General features: G+C 42.4%; 1 protein-coding gene and 1 non-coding gene across 6 annotated transcripts in view; both read left to right on the top strand.

Moving 5' to 3' along the window:
• Positions 1 to 18753, top strand: part of Ago3 (argonaute RISC catalytic component 3) — a 104081-nt gene that overhangs the window by 63051 nt on the left and 22277 nt on the right. For all 5 annotated transcript variants that reach the window (XM_075946872.1, XM_075946876.1, XM_075946874.1 and 2 more), the window contains 7 exons: positions 1283 to 1402; positions 6416 to 6538; positions 7026 to 7159; positions 9530 to 9714; positions 14247 to 14406; positions 15669 to 15759; positions 18070 to 18264. In XM_075946872.1, the coding sequence (XP_075802987.1) occupies positions 1283 to 1402; positions 6416 to 6538; positions 7026 to 7159; positions 9530 to 9714; positions 14247 to 14406; positions 15669 to 15759; positions 18070 to 18264 (1008 nt within the window). The remainder of the gene's footprint in view (positions 1 to 1282; positions 1403 to 6415; positions 6539 to 7025; positions 7160 to 9529; positions 9715 to 14246; positions 14407 to 15668; positions 15760 to 18069; positions 18265 to 18753) is intronic.
• LOC142834531 (small nucleolar RNA SNORA17) lies at positions 3700 to 3823 on the top strand. The gene has a single exon (XR_012907622.1). It is a non-coding gene; the product is annotated as a small nucleolar RNA SNORA17 (small nucleolar RNA).

Genomic DNA, 18753 nt, shown 5'->3' with positions numbered 1-18753 from the left:
CGCGCCATGAGTGAGTGTGTGTGTGTGTGTGTGTGTGTGTGTGTGCACGCATAGGCCAGAGGAGGACATCAAGAGCCTTCCTGTATTACAATCCATCTAGTTGTTAAGACAAGGTCTCTCAGTGAATCTGGAACTTACTATTTGAGCTGGGCTCCTCTAGAACCCTCCAGGATCCTGTTCCCCTTCTTCCCGCAGCTCTGAGGTTATAGGCGTGCACCACCATGCCTAGCTGTTCACATTAGTGCTAGGGATCTGAACTCGGTCCCTATGCAGCAAGCACTTGACCCACAGACCTGGCTCTGTTCACCACTCTTCTAGGGTCTTTTATGGCCTGTGATGTCTCTGAGTCTCACATTTATTTGGAATTTGAACAATTTTTAATTCTGATTTTTTTTCTAAAATTTCAGTAAATAAAATAGCTTGTATCTTAGTCAGAGTGCCTGTTGCTGTGATGAAACATCACAACTGGCAGCAGCTTGGGGAGGGGGCAAGGGTTTGCTTGGCTTACACCTTCACATGGCTGTTCATCATCAAAGGGAGTCAGGACAGGAGCTCAAGGATCCTGGAGGCTGGAGCAGATGCAGAGACCATGGAGGGGTGCTGCTTACTGGCTTGCTCCCCGTGGCTTACTCAGCCTGCTTTCTTAATAGAACCCTGGACCATCAGCCCAAGGATGGCACAACCCACAACGGACTGGGTGCCCCCTCGTCAGTCACTAATTAAGAAAATGCCTTACAGCTCTACCTACAGCCTGATCTTATGGAGGCATTTTCTTAATGGAGGTTCCTTCCCCTGCGATGACTCTAGCTTGTGTAAAGCTGACATAAAACTAGCCAACACAGTATGAAGAAAGCTCACCTATAGTTCTACCAGTTAGCGTTTTTGCTATGCTTCTTTCAGTCTTTTTTTTTTAAGATTTATTTACTTATTATGTATACAGTGTTCTGTCTGCACACCAGAAGAGGGCATCAGATCTCATTACAAATGGTTGTAAGTCATCATGTGATTGCTGGGAATTGAACTCAGGACCTCTGGAAGAGCTGTCAGTGCTCTTAACCTCTGAGCCATCTCTCCAGCCCCTTGTTTTAGTCTTTTGATCCTTTTGTGTACCTTTTACCTAATTGTAATTGCATGTTTGTTTGTTCTTTATTCTTTTATTTAACATGAGAATAAAAGAAATAGTTTAATAAAGTAGATTTTAAAATTATATTTAACATGATTGGCATTGAGTGAGTGAATTCTAACACAAATATATGCATTGTATGAATTGTTCTATTTCTAGGTCTGTAATATTGTGGCTGGGCAACGATGTATCAAGAAACTAACCGACAATCAGACTTCTACTATGATTAAGGCAACAGCAAGATCTGCACCAGATAGACAAGAGGAAATTAGCAGATTGGTTAGTACATAACTCTAGAAATAGGAATTTAAAGTGTAATTAGGGTGAGCTACTCAAAAACCATGTCCTTACCAGCTGATGCCATACTGCCATTTTATGAAGTGACAGGATTAAAAAGGATCATGGAGCAGGTGTGGTGGCTCCCAGGACTTGGGAGGCAGAGGCAGGCCTCTGTGAGTTAGTTTGTGACCAGCCTGGTCTACAGAGCTACTTCCAGGATAGCCAGAACTACACAGCTGACTAACTGCTGATTCATTCTGGGACTTACCACTTCCCAATTCTAGGCTCTTGTTATGTATTCACACAACAGATAAAATTAATAAAATTACTATCATTAAGAGATTGCAGCAACTAGAAAATGTTTGTTACACATTACATAAAAATTATATTAGTATATAGGGCCTTGGAAATGATGAGGTAGACTTGTATCAACATCTTTAAAATGATGTTTCAGGGTAATAGAATTACAATCTTTCTTTTTGGCTGTCTTGGGACTCACTCTGTAGATCAGGCTATCGTTCAACTCAGAGATTCACCTGCCTCTACATCCTAGTGCTGGGATTGAAGGTGTATGCCACGACCACCTGACTTCTTTTCTTTTTTTAATCCTGTTTATTTATGTTTTACGAGTGTTCTGCATGTATACTTGCATGCCAGAAAAGGGCACTGGATCTTATTATAGATGGTTGGGAACTACCATGTGTGTGCTAGGAATTTAAGTCAGGACCTCTGTAAGAGCAGCCAGTGCTCTTAACCCCTGAGCCATCTCTCCAGCCCCTTATTTTCTTTCTTTTTCTTTTTTTAATTGTGATTTATTATTTTTGTGTGCATGTGTATGTGTGTGAGTATGCATGTGCCACAGCACAGCTGGGAAGGTCTGAGCACAACTTGCTGGAGTCATTTCTTTCTTCATGGGGGCCCTGGGGAGCAGGTGTTGAACTCGCGTCATCAAGCTTGGGGCCAGGCACTGTGCCCACCAAGCCATCTTCCTTCCGATTTTTCTATGAAGATCCTGCATTACTTTTATGATAAAATATTTTAAAGTTAAAAATATACAATATTACCTGTTCATTTCTAAAAGCTAAATAGAAGTAAGTAAATAGATTGAGGGTGGAGAGACGGCACGGTAGTTAAGAGCACGTACTACTTTGGGAGAGGGCATGCATCAGGAGGCTCACAGGTGTCTGTGGTTCTAGTATAGGAAATCTACCACTGTCTCCTGGACTGCATGGGCACCCGCATACACACACACACACAAATGAAAATATTTTTTTAAATTAACTGATAGAATACTCAAAACGGGGTGAAGTTTTTTGTTTTGTTTTTAAGGAATACCTGGATCTTGTGTTACTCTTCCCTGAATATCATTTAAACTGTCTAATCAAACAAGGGGTAATCAATAAATATTAATATATTTCCCAAAACAATTGACTAGCACTTTCAGAAGCTTTTTTGGGGGGTTTGTTTGTTTGTCAAGACAGAGTCTCTCTATGTAACAGCCCTGGCTGTCCTAGAACTCACTCTGTAGATCAGGCTGGCCTCAAACTCACAGAGATCCACCTACCTCTGCCTCCCAAGTGCTGGGATTAAAGTCATGCAACACCACACCTAGCATTTGCTCAGGTTTTAATACTACTTTACATATTTTGTTTTTTAAAACAGTTTCTGTTGTTTTATTAACCAAAAATTGAAAATAGTTTGATAATTATTTGTCAAATGCACAGTTGAGGGACTAAGTGTTGCCTAGCACACAAAAGGCCATGGTTTCAATCCCCAGCATCATATGGAACTATTGTGGTAGCACATACCTGCAGTCTCAGTACTCAGGAAGCAGAAACGAAGATTAGTTCATGACCAGTTTCAGCCATATAACAAGTTTGAGTTTAAGATCAGCCTTAGCTACATAAGAGTGAAAGACAAACACTGTATCTTATTGCTATGATGAAACACTATGACCAAAAGCAACTTGGGAGGGGCAAAGAGAGTTTATTTCATATCATTGTCCATCATCAAAGGAGTCAGGATAGGAACTCAAACCTGTGTGCAGGAACCTGCAGGAACCTGTGCAGAGGCCATGGAGGGGTGCTGCCTACTGACTTGCTCCCTATAGCTTGCTCAGCCTGCTTTCTTATAGAACCCAGGACCACCAGGGATGGCACCACCCACAACAGGCTGAGCCCTCCTTCATCAATCACTAAGAAAATGCCCTAAAGCCCAATCTTATAGAAGTAATTGCTATTCCCTCCTTTCAGATAACTCTAGCTTTTGTCAAGTTGGCAGAAACCTATCCAGCACACCCCGTTCCTAGAGACCTTACAGATACTGTTCCATGTGCTTCAGTAGATGGCAGAGAGGAGAGAGGCTATGTCTGTGCTCAGTGTTCTGAACTGTGAACATCTGAGGGACTAGCAGCCTGACATTCACTGAAGCACCCTGTGGGACCCCCTCTGTCCTAGTTGCTGGCTGGCCTGAGGCATCCGATGGCCTTGCACATGCTCACTGAGGTAGAGGGGGTTTCAAGAAGATGAGTGGCTAAAGCTGCTTGTCGTGTGAGCCTTGGGCAGAATGCCCAGCTGTGCCAGGACAGAGCAGATACACCTCAAGGTCATGGGCTCACAGGTGTGTCCACTGCTACCTGACCAAGAACCTACTGAAACCCCTACACAGGTTTCTGTTTGGAGAATCCAGGTTCTGGGATGTTCCACACTTCTGATTCTAGAAGCCCAAGTCTTAAATTGTGAGCTATATCTTTCCAAAATAAGTGTAGTAAGGATTGACCGACAGGCCAGTGGAAGTGGTACGAGGGGCATGGAAGGACCTCCAAGATTCCATTCAAAAGTTCCCATCTGCCCAACTGCATGTGGTATTAGCTATAATAATTACATAAGAGGGGAAAACTGGCTTCAGATGCTATAGCAAATGTCCCAAATAAATGTGATCATTCTCAAAAAAACAAACAAACCAAAAAACCGATCAGAAATTCTCTCAGGACTGGAGAGATGGCCCCGCGGTTAATCACTTGCTGATGTTTTAGAGGATTAGGTTTGTTTCCCAGCACCCACAGGGTGGCTCATAATTGCCTGTAAATCCAGTTCCAGGGATCCAACACTCTTCTGGCCCCTGCAGACGCCAAGCATGCACAGAATGCTCATATATTGGACATTCATGCAGACACAAAAAAGTCTCCACTTCCTAAGCTAACAAAAATGCCCCTTTGCTTTATAATTCTATAAAGGGTGAAGGATAGTTGTTACATCTTGTCTAGTTAGGAAAATAAAGGGTGAGTCTCACCCTAGATTTTTATCTAATTGTATGATAATACATTGTTAAAAGTCTTCTAAAGCTTGAAAGAGACAGTGACACCTCTGTCTATAAAAATTGTAACTAACAATTCTAACTCATTAATTACAGCTCAACTGCTCAGTATCATCGACTGATTAAAAGAACAGGCTTGGGTTTGAAGTCTTGTTTCCTCTCACTGTTATTGGGTGTCATTTATAGCACCTAGTTATTTAACCTGACTACCATTATTTGTGTCTCTGTAAAATACGGATTATAAAAGATCTATGCACGCTGGAGAGATGGCTCGGTGGTTAAGAACGCTGACTGCTCTTCCAGAGATCCCAAGTTCAATTCCCAGCAACCACATGGTGACTCATAATCATCTATAATAGAATCTGATGCCCTTTTCTGGCATACAGAGCACTCATACATAAAAGTATAAATGTAATAATAATAATATATCTATGTGGCTGGGCAGTGGTGGCGTGTCCACCTTTAATCCCAGCATTCAGGAAGCAGAGATAGGTGGGTCTCTGAGCTCGAGTCCAGTCTGGTCTACATAGTTAATTCCAGGGCAGCCAAAGCTACACAGAGAAACCCTGTCTTGGGGGAGGGGTGGGGGGAAGCACACAAAAAATCCCTAAGAAAACAAAAATAAAGCAAAAAATCTAAAAACTATATGTATCATAAGGCAGTTGTGAAAAAAAATGGTTAGGCACTTATCACCAAGCCTGCCATATAGTCAATCTTCATAAATGCTATTTGGTCTTCTTTATACAGAGACACTAGCAGACACCAAAAGTGGTTGACAGGTTTGAAGAAAAAAATTCATTACCACCTAATTTAGAAAGTGGTTTTTCCTACTTATTGTAGGAAGATTGTGTTTAAGTATTTAGATTATATAGTTTTCTAAATACACTTTTTACCCAGACTTGACACTGCCATCTCCTTGCAAATTGTCTTGAGGACAAGTAAGTATGCTTTGAAAAATAGCTAATAGCATACCTTAGAGTAAGATACAACGCTGGACAACCACCTATTCTTTCTTTGGATATATGCATGAATATGTTATGTAAAATTTATAATCTCTCAAAAAAACAAAAAAATAACCTATAACTGATGCTGACTTTCTGTCTGTTTTTATTTTGACTAATTAAACTGTGCCCATCCAATCATAGAGGATTTTTGGTTTGGGTTTTGGTTTGGTTTGATTTGGGTTTTTTGTTTTTTTGTTTTGTTTTATTTTGTTTTTCGAGACAAGGTTTCTCTTTGTATCCCTGGCTGTCCTGGAACTAGCCCTGTAGACCAGGCTGGCCTCCAACTCACAGAAATCTGCCTGCCTCTGTCTCCCAAGTGCTGGAATTAAAGAAGTGCACCACCACTGCCTGGCCAATCAGAGGGTCTATCCCATTTTAGATAGGTGTTTTTCTCTCTCCTGAAATAGCTTAATTATTTAAAATTATCATTTTCATGGGTCAAATAGTTAAGTGTATTATTCAACCTAATATATATATTTCAGTTTTGAATAATTACCAAGGTGTTCATAGACTTCCCACAGTCCCTGACTCTCAGTCTGCAGGATCGTATTCTCTGCTTTAGAGTCAGGGCTCCATTGATTCTAATGACAAAGTGTATGGTTGCCGTAGTGAAATAAAAAGTGGAGGTCCTAGCAAGAAAGGCAAGCGGGTCAGGGACAGACTGAGAATAATGACAAACCTTTTCTGTTGTTAGGTAAGAAGTGCAAATTATGAAACAGATCCATTCGTTCAGGAGTTCCAATTTAAAGTCCGGGATGAAATGGCCCACGTGACCGGACGTGTACTTCCGGCACCTATGCTGCAGTATGGAGGACGGGTAAAGTCTATCAGCAGCATTTTAACCATGCATGTGTAATTTGCTAAGTATGGGGAGAATGGTCTCTAAGTCTTGAACCTATTATTTTATTTTATTGTTCCAACAATTCGTTAGGTGTGTTACTTCTTCACTTGAGTTTGGCATAATTTTTTACATTTACTTATTTATTGTGGGGGTGGCGCACATGTGGAAGTCAGGGTGATTGAGGAAGTTGGGTCCTCTCCTTACACCATATGAGTTCTTGTGTGTGGCAGATATGTCAAACGCAGGTAATCAGGCTTGGGGACCACAGCTGCCTTTACTTGCTGAACTACCTTGCTGGCCTCTTAGATTTTAACAGTATAAATAATATCGATTTAGAAAAATCAACTTCACGTAGAGTATTAAGGATGTTAGCAGTTCAGCGATTTGAAACGCTTACTTGAGCTCACTGGGATGCATTGTCTGGTAAAGCTCTTGTTTTTCTGTTGTGTTATTTGTCTTACAGAACCGGACAGTGGCAACACCGAGCCACGGCGTGTGGGACATGCGAGGAAAACAGTTCCATACAGGAGTTGAAATCAAAATGTGGGCCATAGCTTGTTTTGCCACACAGAGGCAGTGCAGAGAGGAAATCCTGAAGTAAGCCGCCACCTTGGTTTGCTCTGGAGACCTTTGGTGTCTGGAATTTAAAAAAAAAAAATTTTAATTTTTATTTTTTGGTGGTACAGGGATGAACCCAGAGCCTTGTATATCCAATGGGCTGTACGGGGAGTGAACCCAGAGCCTTGTATATCCAATGGGCTCTACTGGGGGTGAGCCCAGAGCCTACCCAGGGCCTTGTATATCCAATGGGCTGTATGGGGGGTGAGCCCAGAGCCTTGTATATCCAATGGGCTGTATGGGGGGTGAGCCCAGAGCCTTGTATATTCAATGGGCTGTACTGGGGGTGAGCCCAGAGCCTTGTATATCCAATGGGCTGTACTGGGGGTGAGCCCAGAGCCTTGTATATCCAATGGGCTGTACTGGGGGTGAACCCAGGGCCTTGTATATCCAATGGGCTGTATGGGGGGGTGAACCCAGAGCCTTGTGTATCCAATGGGCTTTATCGGGGGTGAACCCAGGGCCTTGTGTATCCAATGGGCTTTATCGGGGGTGAACCCAGGGCCTTGTATATCCAATGGGCTGTATGGGGGGTGAACCCAGAGCCTTGTATATCCAATGGGCTGTATGGGGGGTGAGCCCAGAGCCTTGTATATCCAGTGGGCTTTATCGGGGGTGAACCCAGGGCCTTTTATATCCAATGGGCTGTATGGGGGGTGAACCCAGAGCCTTGTGTATCCAATGGGCTGTACCGCTGAACTCCACCCCTTGCCCTGAGTTCCAACTTTAAATTATTCATCTCATGCTCTAACCAGTGTCGCCTCTGTATGGAGATATTTAACCAGTTAACTTTTAAAACTGTTTCTTTCATCTGGCTGGGATCACCTATCATTCCAGTTACATGGGAGGCTGAGGCAGGAGAATCATAAGCTAGCAAGACCCAGTCTCAAAAATAGTGTGAGTGTGTGTGTGTGCATTGTTTGTGCATATAGAGGCCAGAGGTTAGCCAAGATGTCATTCATCAGGCATTATCTACTTCCGTTTTGACCAGGGCCTCTCTGGCCTAGAACTCACTGGATTATTTAAGTGAAAAGACAAAACTTGATAAGGAAAGGATAAGTTCATGCTGAAGTTTCAAAAATATATGTTAAAATATATATATATATGTTAAGAATGGTATTTTTATTCTTGAAATTGTAAGGCCTGGTGCTGTGGCGCACACCTTTAATTCCAACACTCAGGAAGCAAAGGCAGGTGGATCTCAGAGTTCAAGGCCAGCCTGGTCTATATAGCAAGTTCCAGGACAACCAGGGCTACACAGAAAAACCCTATTTCCAAAAAAAAAGGAAAAAAAAGAAAGAAAGAAATTACAATGAAATAGATTTGTGTAAATTTATTTGTTATACTTGAGACTTCAAAATTATGCCCATTGGTTAAGATCAAAAATGTATTAAATTTGGGAACCCTGACTGCTCTTTGGACTGGAGAGGGAGGGGGAGAGGAGTGGGGGGAAGGGGAGAAGGGTGGGAGGAGGGGGAGAAGAGTGGGAGGAGGGGGAGAAGAGTGGGAGGAGGGGGAGGGAAAGGGGAGGCTGGGAGGAGGTGGAAATTTGTTTTTTTTTCCTTTATTCTTTTATCAATAAAAAAAATAATCAAAAAAAATGTATTAAATTATAGGGTCTAGTAACATCCTCAGTTCCAATGGGGATCTTGTATGTGCGTATATATGTGTATACATGTATTAGGTGTCCGTGTGCAGATATGTATGTACATGTTGATGCCAGACGTTGATTTTAGGAGTCTCCCTCAATCGCCTTCTACCTTCTTGAATCTGGAATTCATTAATTCAGTTAGACTGCTGTCCATCAAACTGCAGGGAGCCTCCCTTCTTTGCTTCCCCAGTGCCAACAGTGCAGACATGCACAACAGAGCTTTTACCAACCAGGCTTTCTCCTCAACCCCACTAGGGACTGTGCATAGCCACAAAGGATTGAGGGAGGTTTCTACAGGTGTCTGGTCCCTCTGTTGCCTTTAACATTAGTAATCTGGTAACCTTTTGCCTATGGAACAGGCATACAAAATAGTCTATGCTTCATCCTCCCTCCCTCTCTTCTTCCTTCCCTCCCTCCCTCCCTCCCTTCCTTTCCTGGAAGTCTTGGCTGTCCTGGATTCGCCTTGCAGAGTAGACTGGCCTTGAATTCACTGCCTCTGCCTCCCAAGTGCTGAAATTAAAGGTGTGGGCCACCATGCCCAGCTTCCATTTCTTTCTTTAAACTTTTCATTATTATGTGGTCGGTTTGGAGCTGGAGATACAGTTCAGTGCAGCATAAACACACACAGATCATGGGTCCAATCCTTAATACTACACATACAAAAGATAAAGTATATTTAGTGGTTTTACCTTCTTTAGAGGTTTCACGGACCAGCTGCGGAAGATTTCCAAGGATGCGGGGATGCCCATCCAGGGTCAGCCTTGCTTCTGCAAATACGCGCAGGGAGCAGACAGCGTGGAGCCCATGTTCCGGCATCTCAAGAACACCTACTCAGGACTGCAGCTCATTATCGTCATCCTGCCCGGGAAGACGCCAGTGTATGGTAAGGACATTTTAAATCTGCATTTTTCAGGAGTGAGAGTTTGCCTGATTGCTAATGCACTGGCCTAAGACGCACACAGATCTGGGTTTGATCTCAGCACTGCAACAACAGAACTACTGCATTTCCCCCTCTCCTGCTTAGCATTGCTTTCAGAATTAGATAGCCTAACATTTCCAAATGCTAATATATATATATTAAAGATTTATTTCTTATGTATACAACATTCTGCCTCCATGTATGCCTGCACGCCAGAAGAGGGCGCCAGATCTCATTACAGATGGTTGTGAGCCACCATGTGGTTGCTGGGAATTGAACTCAGGACCTTTGGAAGAGCAGCCAGTGCTCTTAACCACTGAGCCATCTCTCCAGCTGCTAAAATATATTTATACCATTGTATTTAAAACCACGTATTACCTAAATGCAAAGCCTGTAAACTAAATAGCACAGAAAGAGACTCTGAGAAGTGAATTTTAGTACCGAAAAGAGACATCACAAGCAATAGTTGAAGGAAGAATTGTGTGGTCAGAAAGCCTTGGGGTAATTGAGTAGCAGGATGAGGTAGCAGGATCAAAGCACAGACTGTGGAGATAGACTCTCTGCTCAATGCTCAGATATTGCCAGTTGTACTTCCTCTCTGGTGTGGCTGAATTACCTAACTGTATAAGCTCTACTTTCCTCACCTGTGGAATTGAAATGCTTTCTTTTTTTTTTTTTTACGTTTTTAAGATTTTCTTTTTCTTTTTCCATTTATTTATTTATTAAAGATTTCTGTCTCTTCCCCGCCACCGCCTCCCATTTCCCTCCCCCTCCCCCAATCAAGTTCCCCTCCCTTGTCAGCCCATAGAGCTATCAGGGTTCCCTGCCCTGTGGGAAGTCCAAGGACCACCCACCTCCATCCAGGTCTAGTAAGGTGAGCATCCAAACTGCCTAGGCTCCCACAAAGCCAGTACGTGTAGTAGGATCAAAAACCCATTGCCATTGTTCTTGAGTTCTCAGTAGTCCTCATTGTCCGCTATGTTCAGCGAGTCCGGTTTTATCCCAGGTTTTTTCAGACCCAGGCCAGCTGGCCTTGGTGAGTTCCCGATAGAACATCCCCATTGTCTCAGTGTGTGGGTGCACCCCTCGCGGTCCTGAGTTCCATGCTCATACTCTCTCCTTCTCTGAAATGCTTTCTTAGAATCACTTAGATTTACAGAAAAATTAGCAGTCTAGTGAGTTCCCATATGTCATCTGCCCTTTGCATAGTTTTTCCTACACAGCCATTAACCTTTTTCCTTAATGCAGGACATTTACTGAACCAACAGTACCCATATTGTTAAAAGTTATTAATTGTGACTATTATTAATGCATTGCCCGCAGTTTACATTAAAGTCCACAGCATAGGTCTGGCAGATATGTATCCATTATTACAGCACCATACAGAATAGTTTCACTATTCCTCCTCCCTCTCCCCTCCCCCCTCCCTTTTTTCCTTCTGGTTTTTCAAGACAGGGTTTTGTAGCTTTCAAGCCTGTCCTGGAACTAGCTCTTATAGATCAGGCTGGCCTTGAACTCATGGAGGTCCACTGGCTTCTACCTCCTGAGTGCTGAGATTAAAGGCATGCACCACCACCGCCTGGCCCTCCCTCAATTCTTGAAACCACTAATTTTTTGTTTTGTTTTTACTATTTCTCTAGCTTTGCTTTTTCTATATTGTCATAAAGTGGAGTCATTTTGTATGGAGTTGTATGGAGTTATCTTTCTCCCTTTTTTATGTTGGTTGGTTGGTTGGTTGTTTGAGACAGGGTTTCTCTGAGTAGCCCTGGCTGTCCTGGACCTCGCTCTATAGACCAGGCTTGTCTCAACTCAGAGAGATATGCCTGTTTCTGCCTCCCCAAGTGTTGGGATGAAAGGTGTGCGCCACCAATGCCCACCAGGCTATGCAGTCTTTCTAATATGCTTCTTTCACTTATCAACACACATGTAAGGTTCCTTCACATTTTCTTAGGGAATGATAGGTCATTTATTTCTTGAATTAATATTTCCTGATGTGAATATAATACTATTTATTTGCATATTGAAAAATAGAATTGAAAGCCACAAGAATATTGTGACTACAAGTGCATTAAAGTAAGTGAGAAAATTACAGGAAAAGAAATAATAAAATGATGATAAGGGATTATATATGCTATTTTCTATAAATTTTTCCTTTATAATTTTTTATAGTTATAATTTTTCCTTTCCTTCATCATAAAAATAGCCATAATTATGACAAATTGCTCAAACAAAAGACAGACTAGCAGGGGAACAACAGTCTGTTTATTAGTGTGTGCAGTACATGTCATACATGAGAAAAGTGGCTCAAAGCGATGGTTTAGGAATCTAGCTTATAATAAATCAAAGGGCAGTAAACTTTGAGAAATAACAACAGCCACAAAAATTAGGACACTAGCAGTTAGGATATGGAAAGCACGACTAGAGGGTAGTCTTCTCCAGCCACCTCACAGCCGCCTCACAGCCGCCTCACAGCCGCCTCACAGCCGCCTCACAGCCGCCTCACAGCCGCCTCACAGCCACCTCACTGCATCTGATCCAGGCAGAAGTGGAGGAGGATAAACAGATCGTTTATCTTTGTAAATCCGCCTGCCTCTAAAAGATACTTGGCACACGCCTTTAATCCCAGCACTCAGAAGGCAGAGGCAGGTAGATCTCTGTGAGTTTGAGGCCATCCTGGTCTACAAGAGCCAGGATAGGATCCAAAGCTACAGAGAAACCCTACCTTGAAAAACCAAAAAAAAAAAAAAATGGGTTAGAGAGATGGCTCAGAAATTCAGAGCACTAGCTAGCTGGGCAGTGGTGGCGCACGCCTTGCCTTTAATCCCAGCACTCGGGAGGCAGAGGCAGGCGGATCTCTAGGAGTTCGAGGCCAGCCTGGTCTACAACAGCTAGGAACCAAAAAGCTACCCTCTACGGAGAGGGCTGGAGAGATGGCTCAGAGGTTAAGAGCACTAACTGCTCTTACAGAGGTCCTGAGTTCAATTCCCAGCAACCACATGGTGGCTCACAGCCATCTTTAATGAGATCTGGTGCCCTCTTCTGGCATGCAAGCATACAGGGAAGGAATGTTGTATACATAATAAATAAATAAATCTTAAAAAAAAAAAAAGAAATTCAGAGCACTGGCTTCTCTGCAGAGGATCTGGGTTCAACTTCCAGCACCCACACGTGACTCTCAACCATCTGTAACTCCAGTTCCATGAGATATGATGCCCTTCTTCTGGGCTTCTCAAGCATCAGATACATAAGTGATACACAGATGTGTAAGCAAAACAGCATACACATAATTTTTCTTAATTAAAAATTTTGATTTGATTTTATTTTAAATCTTGTGATGTATGAGTGTCTGTGTGGCTGTATTCATGTAAGTCCTGGTATCCATGGAGTCCAGAGGTGTACAGTTTCCTGGAGCTGAACTTATAGTTGTCGCAAGCCTCCTGATGGGAATGGTAGAACCCAGACTCAGGTTCTCTGTAAGACTAGCTCTAGTTCTTAGCTACAGAGTTCCTCTGCATCTTTTTAAATATTGTACTTTAATTTACTCTTTCATAATTTAATACATGCATACAGTATATTCCAGATCCTCCTGGAGCCACCCCCTTCTCTGCATCTTTATTATCTTCAACTTACTGATCCTTTAAAATTGAGAGAAGTATTTTCTCTTTTCCTTCAGTTTTAAAAATATACTTTTCTGGGTTGTCAAGGTAGCTCAGCAGGTAGACGCACTTGCCATGCAAGCCTGAATGTGATCCCTAGCGCCCATGTAAAGTTGGCAGAGGAGAACCAACCCTCAGAGTTGTCCCCTGACCTTTACATGTGCACACATCACACACATTATACACGCGTTCATACACACGAGAGAGAGAGAGATAATGAAATAAAAACAGTGTGATCTTTTATTTTTTTTCAAGACAGAGTTTCTCTGGTTATCCCTGGCTATCCTGGAACTTACTCTGTAGTCCAGGATGGCCTCAAACTCAGAGATCCACCTGCCTCTGCCTCCTGAGTGCTGGGATTAAAGGTGTGAGCCACCATGCCTGGCTAAAAGTATAAGCTTTTAGATATACTTTTCATATGCAAAAAATAAGCCAATAGAAGAATTCTAAGTCACTGCTTAAAATTTCCCTTTTTTTTTTTTTTTCTTTTTGGTCTGCTTAAAATTTCCATGCATTGCCGGGCAGTGGTGGGACACACCTTTAATCCCAGCACTTGGGAGGCAGAGGCAGGCGGATCTCTGTGAGTTCGAGACCAGCCTGGTTTACAAGAGCTAGTTCCAGGACAGGCTCCAAAACCACAGAGAACCCTGTCTTGAAAAAACAAAACAAAACAAAATTTCCATGCATTTTAATAGCATTGTTTCAGTATTGGTCTAATTTCAGGTGCCCTATAATATAACTTGGTATATTTAGGGTATCCTTCATAGCTTTATTGCCAGTGAGTGAATTCACATTCAGGTGCCTCCTTTTCTGACTGGGTTACTTGCCTTTGTTCTGTAGCGGAGGTGAAACGTGTAGGAGATACACTTTTGGGAATGGCTACACAGTGTGTGCAAGTCAAGAATGTAATAAAAACATCTCCTCAAACTCTCTCAAACTTGTGCCTAAAAATCAATGTTAAGCTTGGAGGAATCAATAATATTCTTGTACCTCATCAAAGGTAAGCTATTCTATTTCACTATCTGTTTTTCTACGTAGGCCTAACTGCTGTCAGATATTAGAAGTACCCTTAGTGACTCTCCTGTGAACTATATAGACGATTTAACAAGGGTAAGAGATTGTTGGAGCTGGAGACATAACTCATTGGTTAAACACACGCCTTTAATTCCAGCCCTCGGGAGGCAGAGGCAGGCAGATCTCTGTTAGTTTGAGACCAGCCTGGTCTACAGAGTCCAGGACTGCTATAATGAGATTCTGTCTTGTTAAGCAGGAGGTGAGCTCATAAATGAGGTGAAGAATTTAGCCAATGTGTTCAAAAATCCATAAATAGAGAATTTAGCCAACATGTTCAAGAACTAAGAAATAGTCAATATCTCTTAAAACTATTTTTAACCTTTATTTTATATGAGTCTCTGTGCACATGTATGTGCAGTGCCTATGGAGGCCAAGGAGAGGTGTTGCGTCCCCCAGGAATGGAATTACAGGAAGTTTTGAGCCACCATGTGGGTGTTGAGCATTAAACTCCAGTTCTCTGGGTAAGCAACTGCTGAGCTATCTCTCAGCCCCAGGCTTTTCAATTTTAAAGGATGAACTTTTAAAATACAAGGCAATGATAGGACTTTATGAATATTAAATATATATTCAAATTTTATTCTTTGGGCCAGGAAATAGTAGACGCCTATAATCCCTGCCTAAAAGTGTAAAATAGACTGAAACTGAAAGTCAAAGGCTTGCTGATCCATTTTGTCCTCAAGTCTCATAGACTTAGAATCTAAGTAGATTTTTTATATTAATAAAATTTAATGATGTACTATGAAGAAATATACCATTTTGTCCCCATTACATAGAATATTACTATCAGTTGTCCTTTGCAACCCAATACCACTGTTTAAAACATGAAAGTTCACACAAAACATCACAGAGATGTAACAGACTAGAGATTCATGAATTAAGAGTTTGTCAGGCCAAGTATAGTAGTACATGCCGTTAATCGCAGGACTTGGGACGCAGAGACAGGCAGATCTGAGTTTAAGGCCAGCCTGGTCTACAGAGTGAATTCCAATACGACCAGGGCTACACAGAGAAGCCCTGTCTTGAAAAACAAACAAACAAAAGAAAAAGGTTAGCCAGTGGTTCGGGTCTGTGAAGCTGTCTATGGCGGTAGAGGGTGTCCCTGGACTGTCAGTGGCTTGCAGTTACATTGCATCATGTGAAACAGACGAAACAAATGAACTGTCTAACCCTTTAAAAACTGTGTTTAAGACCTTCTGTGTTCCAGCAACCAGTGATCTTCCTGGGCGCAGACGTCACTCACCCACCTGCTGGGGATGGGAAGAAGCCCTCCATCGCTGCTGTGAGTTCCCCAAACCAGTCTGCCATATCTTAGTCCACACTAATAGCAATGCTTTGGTTTCCACATTTCAAAATTTGATATTTGATATTTTCTTTTTTATCAATTTTTTGGGTTAGCATACCAAGAATTTCTCCATTGCTTCTACATAACCTATGTGCCAGTATTCTTGTTCTCAGTCACTTTCGTCCTTCGTTGCCCTCGGCAGTACCCTCCCCTCTCTAGCTGGGCCCTGCATTCTCCCAGTTAGTGGCCTTGTGTATATGAAATATATATAAAATAAGATTTAAAATTTAGGTTCTATGTATGAGAGAGAACTCATGTGGTCTCAGACTTTCTGAGACTCGCTTGTTTTACTTAACGTAATGATTTCCATTGTATCCATCTTCCTGAGCATCACAATTTAATTTTTTTTTTTTTTTTTTTTTTTTTTTTTGGTTTTTCAAGACAGGGTTTCTCTGTGGCTTTGGAGCCTGTCCTGGAACTAGCTCTATAGACCAGGCTGGTCTCGAACTCACAGAGACACAATTTAATTTTTTTTTAAAGAGATTTATTTATTACGTATACAATGTGCCTCCTGCATGTACACCTCCACGCCAGAAGAGAGCACCAGATCTCATTACAGATGGTTGTCAGCCATTGTGTGGTTGCTGGGAATTGAACTCAGGACCTCTGGAAGAGCAGCCAGTGCTCTTAACCTCTGAGCCATCTCTCCAGCCCCTTAATTTTTCTTTATAGCTGCATAGAGGTCCATTGTGCGTACATGTATCACATTTTATTTTTAGTACATTTATTTATTTATTTATCTATCTATTGGGGACATCTGTGTGGGGGTCAGAAGTCAGAAGATAACTTGCAGAAGTTGGCTGTCCCCTTCCACCAAGTCTGACGATCTGAGTTCCATCCCTGGCGTCCACCCTAACCCAGATTACTGGCCCACATTTCCTGCTAGTAGACATCTAAACTGGTGTGGTTTCCTAGCGGTTGTGAATACTGCAGCCATAAACCTGGAAGCACAAGTATCTGTGTGGTCTGTGTGACCTTTAAGTTCTTCAGGTGTGTACCCAAGGCTGGTATCACTAAGTCTATGATAGTTCTGTCTTCAGTACTTTGAAAAACCCGTCAACTAATTTCACTTGTGGCTGCCCACGTGTACATTCCCACCAAAGACAAGTAAGTTCCTCCTTTGGCACGTTCTAGCCAGCATTTGTTGTCATTTCTGTGTTGGTGGCAGCCATCTGACTGGGTGAGATGGAATCACAGCGCTTTTTAGTCTCATTTCCCTTAAGGTTAAGGATATTGAACCCTTTCCAAGTCTGTTTATTGGTTATTTGTGCCCCCTCTTTATTATTGCATTTATTTGTGGGCACACGTGGAGACAGAGGACGACTGAGGGGTTAATTCTCCTTCTACCAAGTGGATCCCAGAGATCCAATCCAGGCTGACGGGCTTGGCTGCCTGGCCTTCACCTGCTGAGCTCTCTTTGGCCCTGTGTTTCTTCTTTTCAGAAATGTCTGTTTACTTAGCCCATTCATTGCTTGGATGATTTGGGTTTTCTCTTTTAAGATTTCATTTTTATTTTATGTGCATAAGTGTTTTACCTGCATGTGTGTCTGTGCAGCACATGTGGGCAGTACCCATGGAGGCTAGAGGGCACTGGATCCCCTCCAATTGAAATTGGAGTTAACAATTGTGAGCCACCATGTGGGCGCTTGGAACTGAACCAGGTTCTTCTGCATGAGCAGCCAATGCTCTCAACCGCTGAGCCATCTCTCCAGCTCCTGATTTGTATTTTGTTTTGGGGTGGGGGTAAGTGTTTAATCTTTGCAGTTCTTTAATGATTTCCTTATAATCAACTTTCATTATTGCCCTTTGGGTTTAAGAGTTTTGCCAAGATCGATCATTCTGGTTTGGAGGTACAAGTTCCATATAACACACCTATTAAATCTGTTAACTCCCTTAGTTCTTCTATAACCTTTGTAATTTGCCTGCTTGTTATTTCGATAACTATGCAACCTCTACCTCTCCATATACACACACTCACATATAGGGGAAGCATGTACGTGTGGGCCCAAACACATGCAAAATGTGGATATACACACATGCACATTACACACCTGAAAATGGAGAAAGAAAAAATGCTGTCCAATTGCTTTTGACACTATTCTAGGCTTTTCTCTTTGCTGAGAGTTGTCTGATTTTTGTTACTTTCAAAGTAAATCATGAGAAACAGTAAGACTAAAGTAAAATACAGATGTAAATGAAGATAGTCTTGTTTTGATTACTAATTTTTTTCTCACTTTTTCCAACCAGGTTGTAGGTAGCATGGACGCCCATCCAAGCAGATACTGTGCCACAGTAAGAGTTCAGAGACCTCGGCAGGAGATCATCCAGGACTTGGCCTCCATGGTCCGGGAACTGCTCATCCAGTTTTATAAGTCAACCCGATTCAAACCTACTCGCATTATCTTTTATCGGGATGGTGTTTCAGAAGGGCAGTTTAGACAGGTTGGTTGCCTAGAATATATTTAGACCATAAATAAACCAAATGCTATGTTTATGATGGGGTGTCCAGTTCTAAAGGTGAACACCTGAAATTAAAAGTTCACAAAATCAGAACTGATGCTTCTGTAGAGTTTCCTCTTTAAAATGTTCCTATGGAGCCAGGCAGTGGTGGCGCACACCTTTAATCCCAGCACTCAGGAGGCAGAGGCAGGCAGATATTCGAGGCCAGCCTGGTCTACAGAGCAAGTTCCAGGACAGGCTCCAAAAGCTACACAGAGAAACCCTGTCTTGAAAAAAAAATGTTCCTGTAAATATGTGAGCCTTCATTGCTCTGCTCATAGTTAAAGTGAAATGCAGAAGCATATTGAAGGAAGTGATGTTAAGAAAGCCTGAGACAGGGCTGGAGAGGCGCCTTAGCGGGTAAGAGTGCTTGCTGCTCTTGCAGAGGACCAGAGTTGGGTTCCTAGCACCCACATCAGATGGCCTCAGGGG

This window comes from Microtus pennsylvanicus, chromosome 13 (assembly GCF_037038515.1).
Source record: "Microtus pennsylvanicus isolate mMicPen1 chromosome 13, mMicPen1.hap1, whole genome shotgun sequence".
Classification (NCBI taxonomy): Eukaryota; Metazoa; Chordata; class Mammalia; order Rodentia; family Cricetidae; genus Microtus; species Microtus pennsylvanicus.
The sequence above is the reverse complement of the archived record's forward strand: the minus strand, read 5'-3'. Positions and strand labels throughout refer to the sequence as shown.